Raw genomic sequence first — 22158 nt, 5'->3', positions numbered from 1 at the left:
TATTCAGCGAGGTTATGCACAGCTTATTTGTCAAGTAATATACTAACGCATCAATAAAACGAACATCAAAAATCATCTCATCGAATGGTGTGATATCGGTTGGCTCTGCACAAAACAGAATGGAATATAACAAATACCTTGGCGGAATCTAAGAACAACTTGGTAATGACTAACTAAGTTAATTTGTTACTATTTAGAACAGGGGATCCCAACCTGTGGTAGGCGAAGGTTTTCAGGTAATACGCGAGAAGTTTTTTGTTTTTAAAAACCTGGTGCACAACTTTTATATTTTGTTTATTTGTTGTTTTACAAAAAAACTCCTGAAGCTTATTCATTGTTACGTAACTATTCTCGTTGTTTTGTACCATTACGATCTTCGAAATACAGGTCATGTCAATTGTCAACAAGGAGCACAGTTGCTTTAAATAGCCGTACAACGCTGTGGGACAGTGGGCCCTAGGGGGCGCCAAGCAATTCGTAGGTAGGCGCAAGGTCTACCTTCCAATATTTAACTTTTTATACTGAGTTTTTCAGTTTCACTTTGCGATAGGCATTAAATATGCTTGTATGCCGCCCTATGCATAACATCAAAATTAGACATGTTTAGAAAAGAAACTGAAAAAAAAAATCATAATTTTGCGAATTGCGAACTTCGAGGTTACTTATGTTTAATATAGTTTATCGAATTTTGGATCAATATTTGCTACTTATTACTGTCTATTGGGGCTGTGTTTAATCAGAACAGTATGATAAAGTTGAAGAAGATCCACCTTCTCCACAAACTTGGTTTTGTCAATTTTAACATCAAAACTACGTAAACATTTTGCGCTTTGCGCGAACTACGAATTACTTTTTTTTACGCATCACTAATTGGGGGGAACTCAGACATTTTTGCACCAATTTTTAATGTTATTTGCAGTAAATAGCCTTCGGGCACGAGCAACTTTTGTGTCTCCCAAATTAAAGTTTAGCCAATACAAACCAAATAAACGCAATTTATTTCGCGCTTCGCGCCAGGAAAAGTTAACTTTTAAAAATACCGAATCTCTTTTGTTTTATTGTTTAATATCTAAGGGTGGCGCAAGGAACAGAACAATTATCAAAGGGGCGCGGCAGAAAATTGGTTAGAAACCACTGTTCTAAACGAAGTGGTACGCGTGGCAGTACAGAGTGTCCCAAGGGGTACGAGATCGTAAAAAGGTTGGGAACCCCTGTTTTAAAAAGTAGGTGCATTTGTTCGTTGATTACTGACTGAATTTGTTATTTATGACTGTATTTTGCCCAAAAGAAAAAAAAGTGAAAAGACGTTAAATACAATACTGGGAATTTTTAAAAGCAGAGGGGCACAAGAGTTGAGAGCCTATTTAAGCGGGTAAAGGTTGAAAACCACTGGGTTAGACATAGCCTACTTGGAACGCATCCGGAATCGCGCGAAATTTGAAAAATACTTTTACGTAAATAGTTGAAATATCCAAAATGTACAATTTGGTGGGGCATCCACGTGCTCGTGCAATATTTACATTACCTTTTTATAGAACAGTGTTTATTTGCATTTCTTTATATTGCATTCTCCACATTCTTTGCACTTCCCACATTAACAACTTTTTCTCCGGTGTGAGTTATTTTGTGAGATCTGATGAGGTTTCCTGCGTGGCTGAAACATTTTCCACATTCTTTAAATTTAAAAGGTTTCTCTTCGGTGTGAATTTTTTCGTGAACGTTGCGACCTCCTGCCTGGCTGAAACATTTTCCACAATATTTGCATTTGTAAGGTTTTATTCCAGTGTGAGTTCTTTTATGATCTTTAAGACTTCCTGCATGGCTAAAACATTTTCCACACTCTTTACATTTAAAAGGTTTCTCTCCAGTGTGAATTCTTTCGTGAACTTTGCGGCTTCCTGCCTGGCTGAAACATTTTCCACAATATTTGCATTTGTAAGGTTTTATTCCAGTGTGAGTTATTTTATGTTTCATGAGACTTCCCGAATGACTAAAACATTTTCCACAAACTTTGCATTCGTAAGGTTTTTCTCCAGTGTGAATTATTTTATGTCTGTTAAGATCTCCCTTCCGGCTGAACCATTTTTCACAAACTTTACATTTGTAAGGTGTTTCTCCAGTATGAATTCTTTCGTGAACTTTAACAATTCCTACCTGGGTAAAACATTTTTTACAATATTTACACTCGTATGGTTTTTCCCCAGTGTGAATTAGTTCGTGTGATTTAAGGGTATCAGATCGACTGAACCTTTTAGAGCAATAAATACATTTAAAAGGTTTTTCTCCAGTGTGAATCCTCATGTGGTAGTTAAAATTAGTTAGAGCTCCAAAGAGTTTTCCACAAACCTCGCATTTGTGTTTCTTGAAGTGAATCCTGGACAAATGGGTGTTTAGCAGTTTTCTATTTTTAAAACATTTTTCACAAACGTGACATCGGAACTCAGTGTTATTATGGCCAATTTTCATTTGACTTTCCATTTGAACCAAGTCACTTTTTCTTCCGTAAATTGAGTCTTCTACTTAAACAAAAGTAGAAGTAAAATATTTTTTCTTTGTAGTAAAATATTTTTTCACCTTTAAAATAGAAATTAGCTTATGTTCTGTTTATCAATATAAGGAACGCCGACCTAATTTATTACAATACATTTAAAGGCATGTATATGCTGCTTCTAATAACTTTTACTGTCATTCTAATCGCCATTTATTAAGTTGTTCGCAAATCCCTGAAAGCATTGAAATTGTGCTCCCCTAGTTTATATGTCCCCTTTGGTCAGTGACGTCATCTTAATTGACCCCCCCCCCCCCCCCGACGGACGTATAAAAAATAAACAAGTATGTCTTGTCACATACTTTCTCGTGTTCATATATCACCTATATTAGAAAACAAGTCAATTTATCGACGGTGGCAAAGTCAAAATAAACAACTAGGGATAAACGCAGTGGTCAGTTTGTTGACATCCGGCTAGACTGTTTACTGCTTGACCGGCATCACATAAATCAGCACTGTGAAAACACTATAGGCTACTCGTAAATAATATCTCTCATGTATAAATGCAATAAGCATAGGTAATGGACCATAAATCGTATTAGTTCATAACTTATTTTTCTGCTGCATTTTGCGTTAGTTTTCTGGTAGTTTTATACGGTACATTCCAGTATTCAACTATTATTATTATTAATTACTCTTACATCTCAATACTTAAAATACGTTCAACAGCTGTGCTGTGTTGATAAAAATGCTTACAACCACCGTTGCTCAGCCGATGTCGGTATTCAACTGCAAAGGGCGCATTCCAAACACAAGTCTCTGCACGCATTACAGAAGTAGAACTATGCGCATTGTACAGCTTGTCTGGAACCAATTACTTCCGCTTTCTCAGGTCCAAAACGTATGACTGGTTTTGCAGTGTTAGTGTAGTTTTTTAACAGTAAGAAGCAACGTAATATATAATATGTAAATCACTGTGTTGTGAATAATCACTTGGCAGTTTTTAACAGACACTTACAATCTAAAGTGTTCTAAACAACTTCACAATAATGGAATAACAAAGTCTATGCTTTTCGTGTATTGTCAGAAAAGAATTTTGTGAATATTTTCACGCAACAGTACGGCTTAACATTTTAACACGAGGGCATTACGGCTCGGGGAAACATACACAATACAACCATTGTCCTTTATATGCCACTAAACAACTGTTTTGGAAATTACATCGTATAGTCAAATACACATATATAGCCTTACAATACAACCTTTATGTTGGTGCGGTCATTTTAAAAGTTTTCATTTGTAATCGTTTATATCTCGCTTAGGTAACTGTTAGAATATTGAAACTTTCCGACTTTTCTTAAGCCTTGGCCACCTTTTACAAAATTACTTAGTTTATTAGAAAAATCACGGTATGAGATGGAAATCGATTTACTGCGATTTACCGACAACGGTCATTTCGACTGGATAGCAAATTCTAATTCCTTCACGATTAAAATCGCTTTTTGTTGTTCTTATTTCAAAACAACCTTAGCAAAATTGCTTCAGTAGCTGGTAACACTTAGTTACTTGCGAGTTCATAATTTCCAGGCAGCAATTCGCATCACAATTCGATGGTTGACGGAAGCAGAAAGAGAAAGTCATTTCAAACTACTGTGAACTGTCAACTAAATAAAATTACAAAAATATGTTGTGGATGCTGTAGATTAAGTTGCGAAAAATGTACAATTCGGGCGAAAAATGAATGGTGGTTGCGCCGAGCGCTGCTAATTTTTTGGTTCGTGTGTGGCTGCTCTTGGATAGCTGCTTGTGGTCCATGCAACAACCAACAAAAAATAAATAAAACTTTTAGCCTATTTACAAACTAATTGGTTTTAATCCATTTCAATGTCCATGATAGTTGTACAGAAAACAAACAAAAAACAAATTCCCTTTACGGACCTAAGAAGCAGGTTATATAATGAACTAAAAAAAGACCTATAATACAGTAATTGGTAAATATGGCCTATGAAGTTAATTCCCGAACTCCAAACATAATAGTGTAATGGATCCGAAAATGAATTATATCACTTCCACTAAGATTCAAGTCTCCTCATAGTTAAAACAAACTTATAGCATGGAATTAAGCTAAAATATTATGCAATTATTTTATTGGACAAACGGTCATTTTTATCGCTCGTGGTAATTCTAGATATGTCTACAACGCGGTAAATCTAGAGTTTGATTTAATATTCCGAAATGTAAAAGTCATGACTGCCCTTGCAACGCATTTTACATATAAATGCTATATAGGGATAAGTACAAACGTTTATTGAACACCATTGCGACGGAAAAATTAAATAAAGATTCCCCTAATTAAACAACTCTTGTAACGATAATAATAGTTCAAAATATATAGACGTTTGGCGGGTAAAAATATAGAATTGTTTTACATTATGGATATATTGAATACATCGGTATTTAGTAATCTGTCTTTTCTACTTGAAGTGGCTTAAAGTACATAACAGGAAGTTACCAATCGATATATGTTCCAAGCTCGCGCAATATTCATATTCCCTTAATGTTGCACATATTTTTTAAATTGTTTACAACCATTGTGTTTCATTTCCTATAAGGATATAATTTGCAATTTTTATGTTTAATAAATTACAAAAAAAAATTTCACGTATATATTTTGTAAGATTTAAAATTAATCATTTGTTTTGTTTTTAAACGTTTTTTTTTCTTTAGAGTGCATTCTTTTGTGTCTATTAAGATGTGATGTCTGGCTAAAACATTTTCCACATTCGTTGCATTTGTACGGTCTTTCTCCAGTGTGAATTCTTTCATGCTCTTTAAGATATCCTGCCTGGCCAAAACACTTTCCACATTCTTTGCATTCGTAAGGTTTTTCTCCAGTGTGAGTTACTTTATGCCTATTAAAATTTCCTGTCTGGCTAAAACATTTTCCACATTCTTTGCATTTGAAAGGTTTTTGTCCAGTATGAACTCTTTCATGCCCTTTAAGATGTCCTGCCTGGCCAAAACACTTTCCACATTCTTCACATTTGTACGGTTTTTCTCCAGTGTGAACTCTTTGATGTTTTTTAAGACTTGATATTCCGATAAAACACTTTCCACATTCTTTGCATTTGTAAGGTTTTTCTCCAGTGTGTATTATTTTATGTTGTTTGAGGTTATTCGATTGAGTGAAACATTTTCCACAATATTTGCACACATATGGTCTTTCCCCAGTGTGAGTTCGTTCGTGGTATTTTGAGTTTTGAGCATGGTTGAAACATTTATCGCAATAAGCGCATTTAAAAGGTTTTTCTCCAGTGTGAATTAGCATATGGCGTTCAAGTGCAGTTTGATATCCAAAACGTTGCTCGCAAACTTTGCATTTGTGTTTCTTGAAGTGAAATGTGGACAAATGTTTATTGAGCTTAAAGCGCTTTTCGAACAACTTTTCGCAAATGTTGCAACGGAACTCAATGTCGTTGCTTGCAGTTTCGTTCTTTTTTGTTGGATTGTCCTTACTTATATCCTTCTCAGAAGTATTCTTTAGGTCCAAGCCACATTGTCCTTTACAATCGGGCTCTTCACTTACAGGTTGATGTTCTTGTGATGACCAATCTGTAATCGTGGCAACAGAATCATCAGAAAGTCCATCATCGCTCTCTTTTTTCAGTTCCGTCGTGGAAAAATCACTTTGGTTTTTTGACATGTTTTAATTTTTCTTTCTAAAAAGTAGCAAGAAGCTCACTAATAATACGAAGCTGCATAGTTACAACCTCTGGCGAATACTCTTTAATATTATATAAATAGTTTTGCTCATTTTTGCAACTAACTTAAATTCCTCTTTTCTCATGTGACGTGATTTGTATTTTCCTCTTAAGCGCAAATCTGTGATCAGAATGTTATTGTTTAGTTGCGCAATTAACATAAAAAAACGTTTATCGTACCCGAAATCTTTCATTAGCAACTAAGCTTTCCAAGCTTGCACCAAATACTTGGTTTATAATGAAATTATAAGAAAAAACGCAACAACACTATTATATTGATAACGAATATCGCGACGAGACTAACAGCGGTCTCTAAACCTAACAAGTCTGGAACTTGTACGCTATTAGGGTGTTTCAGTCTGATACTGATTTAAAATATATATTTTAGTGATGATAATGCATTACGAAGCCATAAAGTTCAGGTAGATAGAAAGAATCTCGATTAAGACGTTTCGATATGAGCTTGTATCATCCAGTTAATGTGACTGAGAAGTATAGTAATTCAAGCATCACTTATAAAAGTTTGGACGCAATTGTTTTCATTCTGAGCTGCTATAGTTGGGAGCAATACTAGCACCTTCAGGTGTTACTAAATTGATTGCTTTCCACAACAATGTAAACAATATTAATAAACAAAGCATGTGTATAGGGCTAGAACTGCAACTATAAGTTTGTTGGTCACACAGTTAGGCCCTTTCACCAAATGTCGTCTCCTATTATTGCGTCATATCATCGGCTAAACATGTTTTTCGCTATAGTTTATACCTGTTTAATAACCGGTATACACTTTTCGGATTAAAACTCGCTTTAATAACATTTTGCTTCATACTTTTTTGCGGCTAGTTTTTCAAACAACTTAAAAAACGCAGCGGAAGTTGTTGACATTCCATCAGTCTGTTTGCTTTTTACAGGCATACTGTAGACAATACCGTAAGCTTTAGCATACTGTAATCTAAAGCATAAACAAAAATCTATGGATGGGCAAATTACTATTCTGAACCTACAACCTACAGATTGCTGAATAAGCCACTGAGCGTAATGTGTAAATTTATACTAAAATACTTTAACCTTCTACAGGGTTAATGATGGTGCATCCTGATTGACAATTGTGTTGATATACAGAAGGCTTGATATTGTAGCTATGGTTGGTTCATATGGGGTTCATATGCAGCTGCGACATAAACACTAACATTATATTATATATATATAATTATAACCACATCTGCATTTTCCACGCCAACGTATATAGCTGTCATTTTTTTAACTACTAAATCCTAATTTTAAGAAGCAATGTAAACGCTTTACCGCGATAAGCTAAACTAAATGTACAGAAATGCAACTATAAACATCGCACAGCTTTTCTGAAACTCATAACTTCCGTTTTCGCAAGCCCGAAACGCATAACTGATTTAATGTACGCATGGCTAGTTTTAAGTTAGGCATGGATAGTTACATGTACAAATTAATTAAGCGTAGTCTATTTTGGGTTGAAACGGATAAATCAAACATACTTTAAAATTATTCATGGTTGGGGTCATTTGGCAGTTTTTAGGTTTATTTTTTCTCATAGGTTTCTGCTTGATTTTAATGTATGGAATTACTAAGTTGTTTCGTTTAACTGGTACATTACAAGAACTTATAGCGTATCAGTATATCTCTAGGAAATCCTTTTTACTCAGTTGAAATTGCTCGTTGAGCATATATTTACAAATCTCAGAACACACGATAAAACAACGCGGTTATTAAAGCCGCTATTCCATAAGTCTTAAAAAGTAGAATGCATCGAAAAACGTCGATAATGCACTCTTTGGTCATTGGTCACGAGTCAGTAGACAACAGTCACGTGCATAGTGACGTCAAGTTAAGCAATGTAGAGTATTAATGTTTAATAAAGGATTCAAACAAGCATTAGACATTAAAATTACAGCGCAAGGCAACAGATATACATAGAGTTACACAGTTCAAAGCCTGTCCATCGATATCATTAACAACTGTTTAAAAGTAAAATAATGGAAAACTAAGGACGTATAGGTGTGAGGCTGGTGAACGGTATGTATCTCGTTTTACTTTAGCAAGCCTAACTAAACGTACTAATAACTGCTTTTAAAAGTTTTGCTCCATAATCTAAATTTGAATACCAAAAGGCATGTTGTAATAGAAAAAAAAAGGTTCGACGACATTCATTAAATATTTTAGAGCGATTAGAAAAGCGAAAAAGGCGTTGAAGGTTTAATCAGCAACCAACAAAGACAGTTTTTATCGCTAGTTGCACCCGCACGACGCAAAGATAAACTTTTATCTTGCAAAATTGCAAGAATGAGTCGCAAGTAATAGCTCACAACTTTCCGATTGCTAAGTTTTTTCCGACATAAATATTATGTGTCGGTCTATTTTACATTATGCCCGACGTACGCCAATTTATAAACTTTATTTAAATCTTTAGGTTTCAGTAACTGAGACATTTGCATTATGATGTCATTCCAGTTTGGTATTAATTGTGAGATTTCTTCGACTATCTCAGATGCGTGTTTAGTTTAGTATCATCTTGATATGTGCCTCTTTAACATGCAGCGTTTTATAACTGCATGTTATACTTTTTTGTATATGTTTACACAACAGGATTGCTTATCTTTACTTACAAAATCTAAAAAATAAAATTCACGACATTGTTTGATAGAAATTATATATATAAAATGTGGGAATAATTACAAACGTTTTACTTTACCATTGTGTATATAGAAACCTGTTACTTTCTTGATTTTAGAAATTGAGTACAGTGTTAACAGTTACTTGTATGAAAATAATATTACAATGGATTATTGTTTAAGAAATTCAAGAAGGGGAAAACGGTATTACGAAGCACGTCGGTGAATTTACGAAAAAAAGCCCGTTTTGACTTCGGTGAAATGTCGATTTTTAAATTTTACTCATGCCACCATTTTTGCATTTCAAAAGCATGCAAGATGTCAAATGCAAATGAAAAAGACTTCTCCAAATGTAGGGATAATTACAAACGATTTATTTAACCATACAAGATATAGAAATCTGTTACTTTCTCGATTTGAAATTTTTGGGTATCCTTAATAACTTGGCGAAAATGGCATTATAGATTATAGAATTTAGACCAGTATTTGTCAACTTTTTTTCAACTCTTTTCAGTTTTCTCAAATTTTAATGATATCTTGCCTAGAACCAATCCCAGTAATCTACCCAAGTGAACTACAGCAGTAGAGACCCAATTTTGTGTCAAAAGTTGAGAAACACTGGTATAGGCAGTTGCACTTTGATATATGTTCGAAACTCGCATTTGCAGACATATTTTCAATTATTTACAACTATTGTTATGTTATATATTCTACGAAGTTTTGGTTATTAATTATTTTATTATAGAAGTATAAATTTTACAGGTATATTTTTGTACGCTAAATGGACAAAACAACGCCAGAAATTGTAGGGAGTGGGTATGGGACCATTATTTATTTAACACTATTGTGACGTCAAGAAGAATAGGATTACAAAAATATTCTTCAACCTATAGCCACTGTTTTAACGATAATAATATCTCAAAATATATAGATGTCCAGTTGGTAAAAAAATATAGAATTCTTAAACTTTATTAATTTTGGAAATGTAATGCAGTTCTACGAACTGGTCGTTTAATTTTACTTTAGCTAAATTGGCATAAAGACCAACGTACGAAGTTGTTCATCAACATATTTTCTACGCTCGCACACATTCACGCTCCTTCAATTCCAGAGATCTCTTTAACTTTTACAGCAATTGTTATGTTTTTTTTGTTGAAAAGCAATTTATATGTTTAATATACTACAAAACAGTTATACACGTAAATGTTTTTGTAAGATTTGAAACTAGTCGCAAGTTTTGGTTTTAAAAGGTTTCTTCTTTAGAGTGAGTTTTTTTGTGTCTATCAAGACTTGATGCCTGGCTGAAATGCCTTCCACATTCTTTGCATTTGTACGGTTTTTCTCCAGTGTGAATTCTTTCGTGAACTTTAACTTGTCCTGCCTGGCTAAAACATTTTCCACAGATTGTACATTCGTGAGGTTTTTCTCCGGTGTGAACTCTTTCGTGTGATTTAAAACGTGCAGCAAGGTTGAAACATTTTCCACAATATTTGCATTGGTGAGGTTTCAACCCAGTGTGAATTGTTTCATGGTTTCTGAGGCTTCCTGATTGAGAAAAGCATTTTCCACAATATTTGCATTGGTGAGATTTTATTCCAGTGTGGATTGTTTCGTGATCGTTACGATGACGTACTTGGGCAAAGCATCTTCCACAATATTTGCACACATACGGTCTTTCCCCAGTGTGAACTCGTTCGTGTACTTTCAAGATTGCAGCTAGGTGGAAACATTTTGCCTAAGAAACAGGTTATATAATGCACTAAAAAAAGGGCTATAATGCACTAATTGGTAAATATGGCCTATGAAGATTATTCCCGAACTCCAAACATAATAGTGTAATGGATCCGAAAATGAATTATATCACTTTATAGTTAAAACAAACTTATAGCATGGAATTAAGCCAAAATATTATGCAATTCTTTTATTAGACAAACGGTCATTTTTATCGCTCGTGGTAATTCTAGATATGTCTACAACGCGGTAAATCTAGAGTTTGATTTAATATTCCAAAATGTAAAAGTCATGACTGCCCTTGCAACGCATTTTACATATAAATGGAATATAGGGATAAGTACAAACGTTTATTGAACACCATTGCGACGGAAAAATTAAATAAAGATTCCCCTAATTAAACAACTCATGTAACAATAATAATAGTTCAAAATATATAGACGTTTGGCGGGTAAAAATATAGAATTGTTTTACATTATGGATATATTGAATACATTAGTATTTAGTGATCTGTCTTTTCTACTTGAAGTGGCTTAAAGTTCATAACAGGAAGTTACCAATCGATATATGTTCCAAGCTCGCGCAATATTCATATTCCCTCAATGTTGCACATATTTTTTAAATTGTTTACAACCATTGTGTTTCATTTCCTATAAGGATATAATTTGCAATTTTTATGTTTAATAAATTACAAAAAAAATTTCACGTATATATTTTGTAAGATTTAAAATTAATCATTTATTTTGTTTTCAAACGTTTTTTCTTCTTTAGAGTGCATTCTTTTGTGTCTATTAATATGTGATGTCTGGCTAAAACACTTTCCACATTCTTCACATTTGTACGGTCTTTCTCCAGTGTGAATTCTTTCATGCTCTTTAAGATATCCTGCCTGGCCAAAACACTTTCCACATTCTTTGCATTCGTAAGGTTTTTCTCCAATGTGAGTTACTTTATGCCTATTAAAATTTCCTGTTTGGCTAAAACACTTTCCACATTCTTTACATTTGAAAGGTTTTTGTCCAGTATGAACTCTTTCATGCCCTTTAAGATGTTCTGCCTGGCCAAAACACTTTCCACATTCTTCACATTTGTACGGTTTTTCACCAGTGTGAACTCTTTCATGTTTTTTAAGACTTGATATTCCGATAAAACACTTTCCACATTCTTCACATTTGTAAGGTTTTTCTCCAGTGTGTATTATTTTATGTTGTTTGAGGTTATTCGATTGAGTGAAACATTTTCCACAATATTTGCACACATATGGTCTTTCCCCAGTGTGAGTTCGTTCGTGGTATTTTAAGTTTTGAGCATGGTTGAAACACTTATCGCAATAAGCGCATTTAAAAGGTTTTTCTCCAGTGTGAATTAGCATATGGCGTTCAAGTGCGGTTTTATATCCAAAACGTTGCTCGCAAACTTTGCATTTGTGTTTCTTGAAGTGAAATGTGGACAAATGTTTATTGAGCTTAAAGCGCTTTTCGAACAACTTTTCGCAAATGTTGCAACGGAACTCAATGTCGTTGCTTGCAGTTTCGTTCTTTTTTGTTGGATTGTCCTTACTTATATCCTTCTCAGAAGTATTCTTTAGGTCCGAGCCACATTGTCCTTTACAATCGGACTCTTCAATTACAGGTTGATGTTCTTGTGATGACCAATCTGTAATCGTGGCAACAGAATCATCAGAAAGTCCATCATCGCTCTCTTTTTTCAGTTCCGTCGTGGAAAAATCACTTTGGTTTTTTGACATGTTTTAATTTTTCTTTCTAAAAAGTAGCAAGAAGCTCACTAATAATACGAAGCTGCATAGTTACAACCTCTGGCGAATACTCTTTAATATTATATAAATAGTTTTGCTCATTTTTGCAACTAACTTAAATTCCTCTTTTCTCATGTGACGTGATTTTTATTTTCCTCTTAAGCGCAAATCTGTGATCAGACTGTTATTATTTAGTTGCGCAATTAACATAAAAAAACGTTTATCGTACCCGAAATCTTTCATTAGCAACTAAGCTTTCCAAACTTCCAAAATGCTTGGTTTATAATGAAATTATAAAAACACGCAACAACACCAGTATATTGATAACGAGTTTTGCGACGAGACTAACAGCGGTCTCTAAACCTAACAAGTCTGGAACTTGTACGCTATTAGGGTGTTTCAGTCTGATACTGATTTAAAATATATATTTTAGTGATGATAATGCATTACGAAGCCATAAAGTTCAGGTAGATAGAAAGAATCTCGATTAAGAAGTTTCGATATGAGCTTGTATCATCCAGTTAATGTGACTGAGAAGTAGTAATTCAAGCATCACTTATAAAAGTTTGGACGCAATTGTTTTCATTCTGAGCTGCTATAGTTGGGAGCAATACTAGCACCTTCAGGTGTTACTAAATTGATTGCTTTCCACAACAATGTAAACAATATTAATAAACAAAGCATGTGTATAGGGCTAGAACTGCAACTAAAAGTTTGTTGGTCACACAGTTAGGCCCTTTCACCAAATGTCGTCTCCTATTATTGCGTCATATCATCGGCTAAACATGTTTTTCGCTATAGTTTATACCTGTTTAATAACCGGTATACACTTTTCGGATTAAAACTCGCTTTAATAACATTTTGCTTCATACTTTTTTGCGGCTAGTTTTTCAAACAACTTAAAAAACGCAGCGGAAGTTGTTGACATTCCATCAGTCTGTTTGCTTTTTACAGGCATACTGTAGACAATACCGTAAGCTTCAGCATACTGTAATCTAAAGCATAAACAAAAATCTATGGATGGGCAAATTACTATTCTGAACCTACAACCTACAGATTGCTGAATAAGCCACTGAGCGTAATGTGTAAATTTATACTAAAATACTTTAACCTTCTACAGGGTTAATGATGGTGCATCCTGATTGACAATTGTGTTGATATACAGAAGGCTTGATATTGTAGCTATGGTTGATTCATATGCAGCTGCGACATAAACACTAACATTATATTATATATATATAATTATAACCACATCTGCATTTTCCACGCCAACGTATATAGCTGTCATTTTTTTAACTACTAAATCCTAATTTTAAGAAGCAATGTAAACGCTTTACCGCGATAAGCTAAACTAAATGTACAGAAATGCAACTATAAACATCGCACAGCTTTTCTGAAACTCATAACTTCCGTTTTCGCAAGCCCGAAACGCATAACTGATTTAATGTACGCATGGCTAGTTTTAAGTTAGGCATGGATAGTTACATGTACAAATTAATTAAGCGTAGTCTATTTTGGGTTGAAACGGATAAATCAAACATACTTTAAAATTATTCATGGTTGGGGTCATTTGGCAGTTTTTAGGTTTATTTTTTCTCATAGGTTTCTGCTTGATTTTAATGTATGGAATTACTAAGTTGTTTCGTTTAACTGGTACATTACAAGAACTTATAGCGTATCAGTATATCTCTAGGAAATCCTTTTTACTCAGTTGAAATTGCTCGTTGAGCATATATTTACAAATCTCAGAACACACGATAAAACAACGCGGTTATTAAAGCCGCTATTCTATAAGTCTTAAAAAGTAGAATGCATCGAAAAACGCCGATAATGCACTCTTTGGTCATTGGTCACGAGTCAGTAGACAACAGTCACGTGCATAGTGACGTCAAATTAAGCAATGTAAAGTATTGATGTTTAATAAAGGCTTCAAACAAACATTAGAAATTAAAATTAAAGCGCAAGGCAAAAGATATACATAGAGTTACACAGTTCAAAGCCTGTCCATCGCTACCATTAACAACTGTTTAAAAGTAAAATAATGGAAAACTAAGGACGTATAGGTGAGGTTGGTGAACGGTATGTATCTCGTTTTACTTTAGCAAGCCTAACTAAACGTACTTGTTAACTGCTTTTAAAAGTTTTGCTCCATAATCTAAATTTGAATACCAAAAGGCATGTTGTAATAGAAAAAAAAAGGTTCGACGACATTCATTAAATATTTTAGAGCGATTAGAAAAGCGAAAAAGGCGTTGAAGGTTTAATCAGCAACCAACAAAGACAGTTTTTATCGCTAGTTGCACCCGCACGACGCAAAGATTAACTTTTATCTTGCAAAATTGCAAGAATGAGTCGCAAGTAATAGCTTACAACTTTCCGATTGCTAAGTTTTTTCCGACATAAATGTTATGTGTCGGTCTATTTTACATTATGCCCGACGTACGCCAATTTATAAACTTTATTTAAATCTTTAGGTTTCAGTAACTGAGACATTTGCATTGTAATGTCATTCCAGTTTGGTATTAATTGTGAGATTTCTTCGACTATCTCAGATGCGTGTTTAGTTTAATATCACCTTGATATGTGCCTCTTTGACATGCAGCGTTTTATAACAACATGTTATACTTTTTTGTATATGTTTACACAACAGGATTGCTTATCTTTACTTACAAAATCTAAAAAATAAAATTCACGACATTGTTTGATAGAAATTATATATATAAAATGTGGGAATAATTACAAACGTTTTACTTTACCATTGTGTATATAGAAACCTGTTACTTTCTTGATTTTAGAAATTGAGTACAGTGTTAACAGTTACTTGTATGAAAATAATATTACAATGGATTATTGTTTAAGAAATTCAAGAAGGGGAAAACGGTATTACGAAGCACGTCGGTGAATTTACGAAAAAAAGCCCGTTTTGACTTCGGTGAAATGTCGATTTCCAAATTTTGCTCATGCCACCATTTTTACATTTTCAAAAGCATGCAAGATTTCAAATGCAAATGAAAAAGACTTCTCCAAATGTAGGGATAATTACAAACGATTTATTTAACCATACTAGATATAGAAATCTGTCACTTTCTCGATTTGAAATTTTTGGGTATCCTTAATAACTTGGCGAAAATGGCATTATAGATTATAGAATTTAGACCAGTATTTGTTAACTTTATTTCAACTCTTTTCAGTTTTCTTAAATTTTAATTATATCTTGCCTAGAACCAATCCCAGTAATCTACCCAAGTGAACTACAGCAGTAGAGACCCAATTTTGTGTCAAAAGTTGAGAAACACTGGTATAGGCAGTTGCACTTTGATATATGTTCGAAACTCGCATTTGCAGACATATTTTCAATTATTTACAACTATTGTTATGTTATATATTCTACGAAGTTTTGGTTATTAATTATTTTATTATAGAAGTATAAATTTTACAGGTATATTTTTGTACGCTAAATGGACAAAACAACGCCAGAAATTGTAGGGAGTGGGTATGGGACCATTATTTATTTAACACTATTGTGACGTCAAGAAGAATAGGATTACAAAAATATTCTACAACCTATAGCCACTGTTTTAACGATAATAATATCTCAAAATATATAGATGTCCAGTTGGTAAAAAAATATAGAATTCTTAAACTTTATTAATTTTGGAAATGTAATGCAGTTTTACGAACTGGTCGTTTAATTTTACTTTAGCTAAATTGGCATAAAGACCAACGTACGAAGTTGTTCATCAACATATTTTCTACGCTCGCACACATTCACGCTCCTTCAATTCCAGAGATCTCTTTAACTTTTACAGCAATTGTTATGTTTTTTTTGTTGAAAAGCAATTTATATGTTTAATATACTACAAAACAGTTATACACGTAAATGTTTTTGTAAGATTTAAAACTAGTCGCAAGTTTTGGTTTTAAAAGGTTTCTTCTTTAGAGTGAGTTTTTTTGTGTCTATCAAGACTTGATGCCTGGCTGAAATGCCTTCCACATTCTTTGCATTTGTACGGTTTTTCTCCAGTGTGAATTCTTTCGTGAACTTTAACTTGTCCTGCCTGGCTAAAACATTTTCCACAGATTGTACATTCGTGAGGTTTTTCTCCGGTGTGAACTCTTTCGTGTGATTTAAAACGTGCAGCAAGGTTGAAACATTTACCACAATATTTGCATTGGTGAGGTCGTAACCCAGTGTGAATTGTTTCGTGGTTTCTGAGGCTTCCTGATTGAGAAAAGCATTTTCCACAATATTTGCATTGGTGAGATTTTATTCCAGTGTGGATTGTTTCGTGATCGTTACGATGACGTACTTGGGCAAAGCATCTTCCACAATATTTGCACACATACGGTCTTTCCCCAGTGTGAACTCGTTCGTGTACTTTCAAGATTGCAGCTAGGTGGAAACATTTTGCGCAATAAGCACATTTAAAGGGCTTTTCTCCAGTGTGAATTCGCATGTGGATTGCAAGCGCATTAATTGTTCCAAACATTTTCCCACAGACTTTGCATTTGTGTTTCTTGAAGTGAACTCCAGCCAAATGCTGTTTTAGTTTGTAATGATTTTTGAATTCCTTTTCACAAACGTGGCATCTAAATTCTATATTCTGTGTTGATAAATTCTTGCTTTGATCTTTGCTTTGATTTGCAGTATTCATTTGATCCAAGTCACTTAGTCCTTCACAATCAGACTCTTCGCTTAGAGGTTATTTTTCTCGTGATGGCAAATTTGTTATGGCAACTGAATCTTTAAAAAACATGGTTGTTTGACATATTTATTTATTTCGTTACAAAAAATGTGTGATAATACCTTTATTACGGATTTATTAAATTAACGGCCCAACAGAGATGGCCGTTCCGACATAACCTCGTAACAACAAATTATCCTGAATATTCTAATTAACGATTCTTGTAAACTATAAACGCGTTACATTTACAACAAAAAAACAAGTTTAATAAGGTAATAAGGCACATGAAAGTTACACAATTTATGCACCTGGCAATGCAGGTTACATAGCCACTTGAACAATAAGATTTGATAAACGCTTAATTATAATTATACAAAACCATGAAGGGACCAAGCAACAAAAATCAAAAATCGTCGTTTTGCTTTACGCAATTCTAAGAAACCATTTTCTAAGAAGACACAAACGTTTAGGCAATTATTCAAATTAGCAACGTACGTGTTTAAAGAATTAATGAACCGTCCTAAACATAATAAAGTAATTTGCTTAAAACAAGCATTAGAATGCAATCAGGTTAATTACAAAACACACAAACTGAACCAGTCCAACTGTTTTATGTGGCGTCATTTGAACCGTAATAGAAAAACATTTTGAGTGAATTTACAGCAGTTTGGAATACCATAAATAAAGCGAGTTTCGGATAAAACACCTTCTTTTTTTGGGACCTGCTGTTGTAATTTGTTTCTAAGACTCACAAGATTACTTTGCAATAATATGCAATCCTAAAAATCTTCAATAATTCTATATAATGTAGCTGTAATATGTGATGTATACATCATGTCCATGCGTACTATTTGGGATCCTGCTAAGCATTATTACCATAACATTAATCAGCCATTTATTTGGCAGAGGGGCTGTTAAATTGTATTTCTCGTTTGTAAACTGTTCGCAAAACTACCTTGTAATGAAACTAAAACTCTGGACTACTGTAATAAAGTAACTGTCGATATATCAAGTGAATGCTATGCAGATTACTGTGAGAAGGTCGAGAAACAACCATAGGACTATTGCCTGCTGCATCCGGAAAAATAGTCTTTGGTGAGGTTCTAAGACCTCCGTCTTCCGGCGATATCGGCACTGTCTCTAACCGGGAATGTATCTACCAACTGAACTACGCGGACCAACACCAGAAGATGAAGGGTGTACAGGTTTTTTTAAGGTTTGGTTTGGGTGACCGCTAAGTAGTTTTAAGAGACCGCAAGTGTTTCATTTAAATACCAAAAGTTGCAGGTCCAAAATTTGGGAAACCGCTGGAGAAATTTGTTGGCTAACTACTAATTGCATTAAATCCTTGATAATAAATGAAAAACAGACGTACTATAATATTTAAGCAAATAAAGCAGGAAACAACGGCAAATCTGTTGTCAAAGCGAACCGTCGACCTCGTATTCAGGTAAGTTAATGTAAGCCTAAAAGTTTTTGTTTGCTTCTTTTACTTTTGTGTTATATATTTTAATATGCGTTGTAAAGCTTAAGGTAAAATTTGTTTAACTAACTAAATTGCATACGAGATTAATGCCACGCTCTTATTTTTCTCACAGTAATTAACGACAAAGCATTGTGTCCTGCATTACAAAACATACAATAAAGGTCCATACCTTTTAAAAAACCGTTAGAACATTTACTCTGCTGTGTTATAAAAGTCTTATTAGAAAATACAACATTTTCAAATCTATACTTGCTTGCTACATATTTTTAATTTATATATTTAAAGCCAATAATCAGTGAGTCTTCGACAGTAAACTCCAATCATTCTAAACACTAATATAACGTTAAACACGTTTGCTTGGTCTTGGTTGGTTTTATCGGGTCAAACGACAAGACGCTTCCTGCTCAGGGAAACGAGAGCTAATTGTCCTGGCGCGCGGAATAACAAAGCGGCGAACACTGCACAGTAAGCCAGGATAACGACGGGTTCGATCCACGCAACGCTGCTGCTAGCAGAGTGTTTATTCATCGCAGCTGCAAATAAGATTATCCCTTCAACATTTCGTGGGGTCTTTATAGAAAAACGAACGATTTAGAATTGTCACACAATTATCAAACATATTCCGCATTTATATCACCGTTTGGACGAAGCGAAAGCATTTGTTTAACATGGATTGTTAACCCAATTAGACAGCCTGGTGTCTAATCACAATTAGCAAAACACACATATGTAACATGCGTGTTTTATAGAAGTTTAGTTTTGCTTGCTTCCAATTAATTATTATTAAAGCTCGATTTGTTAAATGTATTTAATATAATTATCATCAACCCTAAATAACAGACCATGCGTCCTAAAAGACACAATATTGCCAATTTAGACTGAATCTGAAAAAGATTTTGCCTTCGTACAAATCTTGCTTAGCTTTTAGGTAGCACATGTTACAGTTCGCTTCAATTTGTTAAATTCACTCTGTAGTGTTTTCGCTAAGTTAATTTTCTTTCTACGTGCTTGACTAAATGGCGTGATGCAAAGTTTTTACCCTTTTAATCACCGCGACATTTTAATAAAGTTTTACGTCGGTAAACGAAATGCAATAACATTTTCTTTATTATCAATTTTTTGTTCAAAAAGGCATTTTTCGTATTCAAGTTCAGCCTAGATTCTCGTGCGAATTTACCCATTTTTTTGCGGCTCTTGCGTTTATGCTGTATGTTTTATTATACATTGTGCAAAGCGCAAGGTAGATATTTGCTTAACTAACTAACTTAAATGCGAGGTCGAAGCGACGCTTTTATTTGCTGACAGCAATTTTTGCCAAAGTCGTCTTGCATTTCAATATATATATATACTTATAGTAACTAGTCTGAACAGCCTCCTACAGTAAACTCAACTCAGTCCAAATGCTAATAGGACGCTAAACACATTTGCTTGGTTGGTTTTATCGGGTCGAACGACAAGATGCTTTCTGCTCAGGGAAACGAGAGCTAATTGTCCTGGCGCGGGGATTTACAAAGGGCGAACACTGCACAGTAAGCCAGGATAACGACGGGTTCGATCCACGCAACGCTGCTGCTAGCAGAGTGATATTTATCGCAGCTTTAAATGAGATTATTGCGTGCGCAGTGATGTCTTAACATATAACCGGTGTACTAGTTTTATACAATTATCAAACATTTCCACATTAACTCGGTGCTGTTTTTTTGGGCGAAGAGGATCACAAAGTTCACTGAATGTTTGTTTCGTATATTATCTTGGTATGAATAAATATTCTTTACTGCCGTTGGAAACTTTGGCTCACAGGGCACATGAGACTCGTTAACATATATTTATTAAATTAATCAAGTAGTGTTACGCATGTACTGATATATTACATTTTTACAAAACAGTAATGTTTTTTTGTTTTTCATATAATTCCGCAACAAACTAGTTTATCCTGTGTAGCATTTTAGTGTTGCTGCTTGAAAGAACGAAAACACTACGATGTTCAGCTGTTATGATGGCATTAAAAATAACTCTGTAATATAATGATCACATTCAATATTTGTTTTCATTTTTCAACATTCTGTTGTGGCTTCAGAGCCCTCGCGTGGTTGCATAAATACATACTTCCAGGTGCGTAAGCAAAATGTTTGCAATGACACTGTATTTTATATCAAAGGATATGTCGTACCATTCACGTTTAAGTTTTCCAAAGCCGTGTATCATAACCTATAGTCCTGGAAAAGAAAATGTATTACAACAACACGCATCAAATTTTAAATGTTTTCCATTTTTGTGCATTATAGAAAGAAATTTAAATTTTTGGGTGATGGTTTCCTAGTGTTTTCGTACTTAAAAGTTTGTTATACTCACTATTTCTCCAATGTCATTATATGGGCCGAAAATTTATTTTCGGGACATATCTTGTTTTTGCCGTTATTATATGGGCCGAAAATTTATTTTCGGGACATATCTTGTTTTTGCCGTTATTCTTTTTTGGTTTCCTATGGTTTCCTATGGTTTCCTATGGTTTGTTTCAGACCGAGTTTTGTCCGAAGCTTTATAGAAAAAGTAGACATCGTAGAACCTTCAAATTTTCAGACATGGCGTAGAGTGGTATGTAGGTGCTTTGTAAAAGTTTATGAGGCTGCACTCCCAGGGGCCTTTGCTTGGGGGGTAAAAACCTGAAATATTGCGTTTTAGCACTTTGTAGCTAACGACAGCCATCTAGCAGCAGAAAAACTTTCATACAGAATTCGTTCATATTCGCTTGCTTTGTCCAGCTCGCGTCGCGACGAGGCGGCTGCTGGCATCCCTGCTGCGCCCTATTGTCCCGCGCGTGCAACATTTGTGTTGGAAGTGGCTTGCCTAGTAAAACTATGCACATGCGACTTGCCTTTCATAAAGAGGCCTCTCTAAGTAAAAAAACCTATTGCTCTTACAACACAAAATATTTTACCACCGCAAATTTAAATGCGAATCCTACAGGCAGTGTACACATCTCTGTTAGCACATGTTGTAATTGTTGCACCATTCAAACATATCAACACCAGGTCTAAGCAAATATAATTATACAAGGGCCGCAACAACAAAAAGCTTAAGTTTAACGCATTCTTAACGACGACGTTACAAAGCTACGTCATAACATGGCGTCATAAATAAATAAATCTTGCGTTTATTGGATTTAAATTGGCAAAACTTTCAATATAAAACGTGGCTTATTAGGCACATAAACGTGTTTGCATATTGCTCAAAACTACAGATTTAAACTCTGTTTCAACAGTGATTGCTCAGACCAAGGCATGGTAAAAATTTACACAGTAAAAGTTGGAAAAAGTATAGCAAACCATAGACGTTAAATCATTTAGAGAGAATGAAAATATTGACTTTTTAAACATGCTAGCTGACCAAAATGTAATAACATGGCCGTAAGCATTATCTACGTAAATTTTTATTGATCAAATGTATGTTTCGATCATTTGCCAAAATCTACGCCATATTTGAACCCCCTTCGCTTCAAAGCCATAAGTTATTATATTATTATACACAACTTATAATTGTGTGTAGATATGTTGGATTGGAGTAACATACAGAACAGGTGCAAATAGCAAATATTCTCCAAATACG

At 34.3% G+C, this 22158-nt stretch overlaps 3 protein-coding genes across 3 annotated transcripts; all 3 read right to left on the bottom strand.

Moving 5' to 3' along the window:
• Positions 1–1557: 1557 nt before the first annotated feature.
• On the bottom strand, positions 1558–2864 carry LOC146166714 (uncharacterized). Its single transcript, XM_083384728.1, has 2 exons — positions 2851–2864; positions 1558–2374 (listed from the first exon to the last, which is right to left on the bottom strand). The coding sequence occupies exons 1-2, from the start codon at positions 2862–2864 to the stop codon at positions 1558–1560; spliced, it is 831 nt and encodes a 276-aa protein (XP_083240854.1).
• A 2310-nt stretch (positions 2865–5174) lies between these two features.
• On the bottom strand, positions 5175–6191 carry LOC146166713 (uncharacterized). The gene has a single exon (XM_083384717.1). The coding sequence runs from the start codon at positions 6189–6191 to the stop codon at positions 5175–5177; it is 1017 nt and encodes a 338-aa protein (XP_083240843.1).
• Positions 6192–10137: 3946 nt separating this feature from the next.
• On the bottom strand, positions 10138–16871 carry LOC146166712 (uncharacterized). Its single transcript, XM_083384705.1, has 2 exons — positions 16541–16871; positions 10138–10610 (listed from the first exon to the last, which is right to left on the bottom strand). Exons 1-2 carry the CDS (start codon positions 16869–16871, stop codon positions 10138–10140), a joined length of 804 nt encoding a protein of 267 aa, XP_083240831.1.
• Positions 16872–22158: the final 5287 nt, after the last annotated feature.

Source organism: Ascidiella aspersa, chromosome 1 (genome assembly GCF_963924565.1).
Source record: "Ascidiella aspersa chromosome 1, kaAscAspe10.2, whole genome shotgun sequence".
In the NCBI taxonomy this organism is placed as follows: Eukaryota; Metazoa; Chordata; class Ascidiacea; order Phlebobranchia; family Ascidiidae; genus Ascidiella; species Ascidiella aspersa.
This window is presented reverse-complemented; position numbering and strand designations above follow the sequence as displayed.

What these genes read in the sequence shown, in the direction of transcription:
- LOC146166713 (XM_083384717.1), bottom strand. Translation starts at nt 6,191, where the DNA reads ATGTCAAAAAACCAAAGTGATTTTTCCACGACGGAACTGAAAAAAGAG.
- LOC146166712 (XM_083384705.1), bottom strand. Translation starts at nt 16,871, where the DNA reads ATGTTTGGAACAATTAATGCGCTTGCAATCCACATGCGAATTCACACT. An exon ending in TCACCAATGCAAATATTGTG is followed by an intron (nt 10,611 to 16,540) that starts GTAAATGTTTCA and finishes GTTTCCACCTAG; the next exon opens with CTGCAATCTTGAAAGTACAC.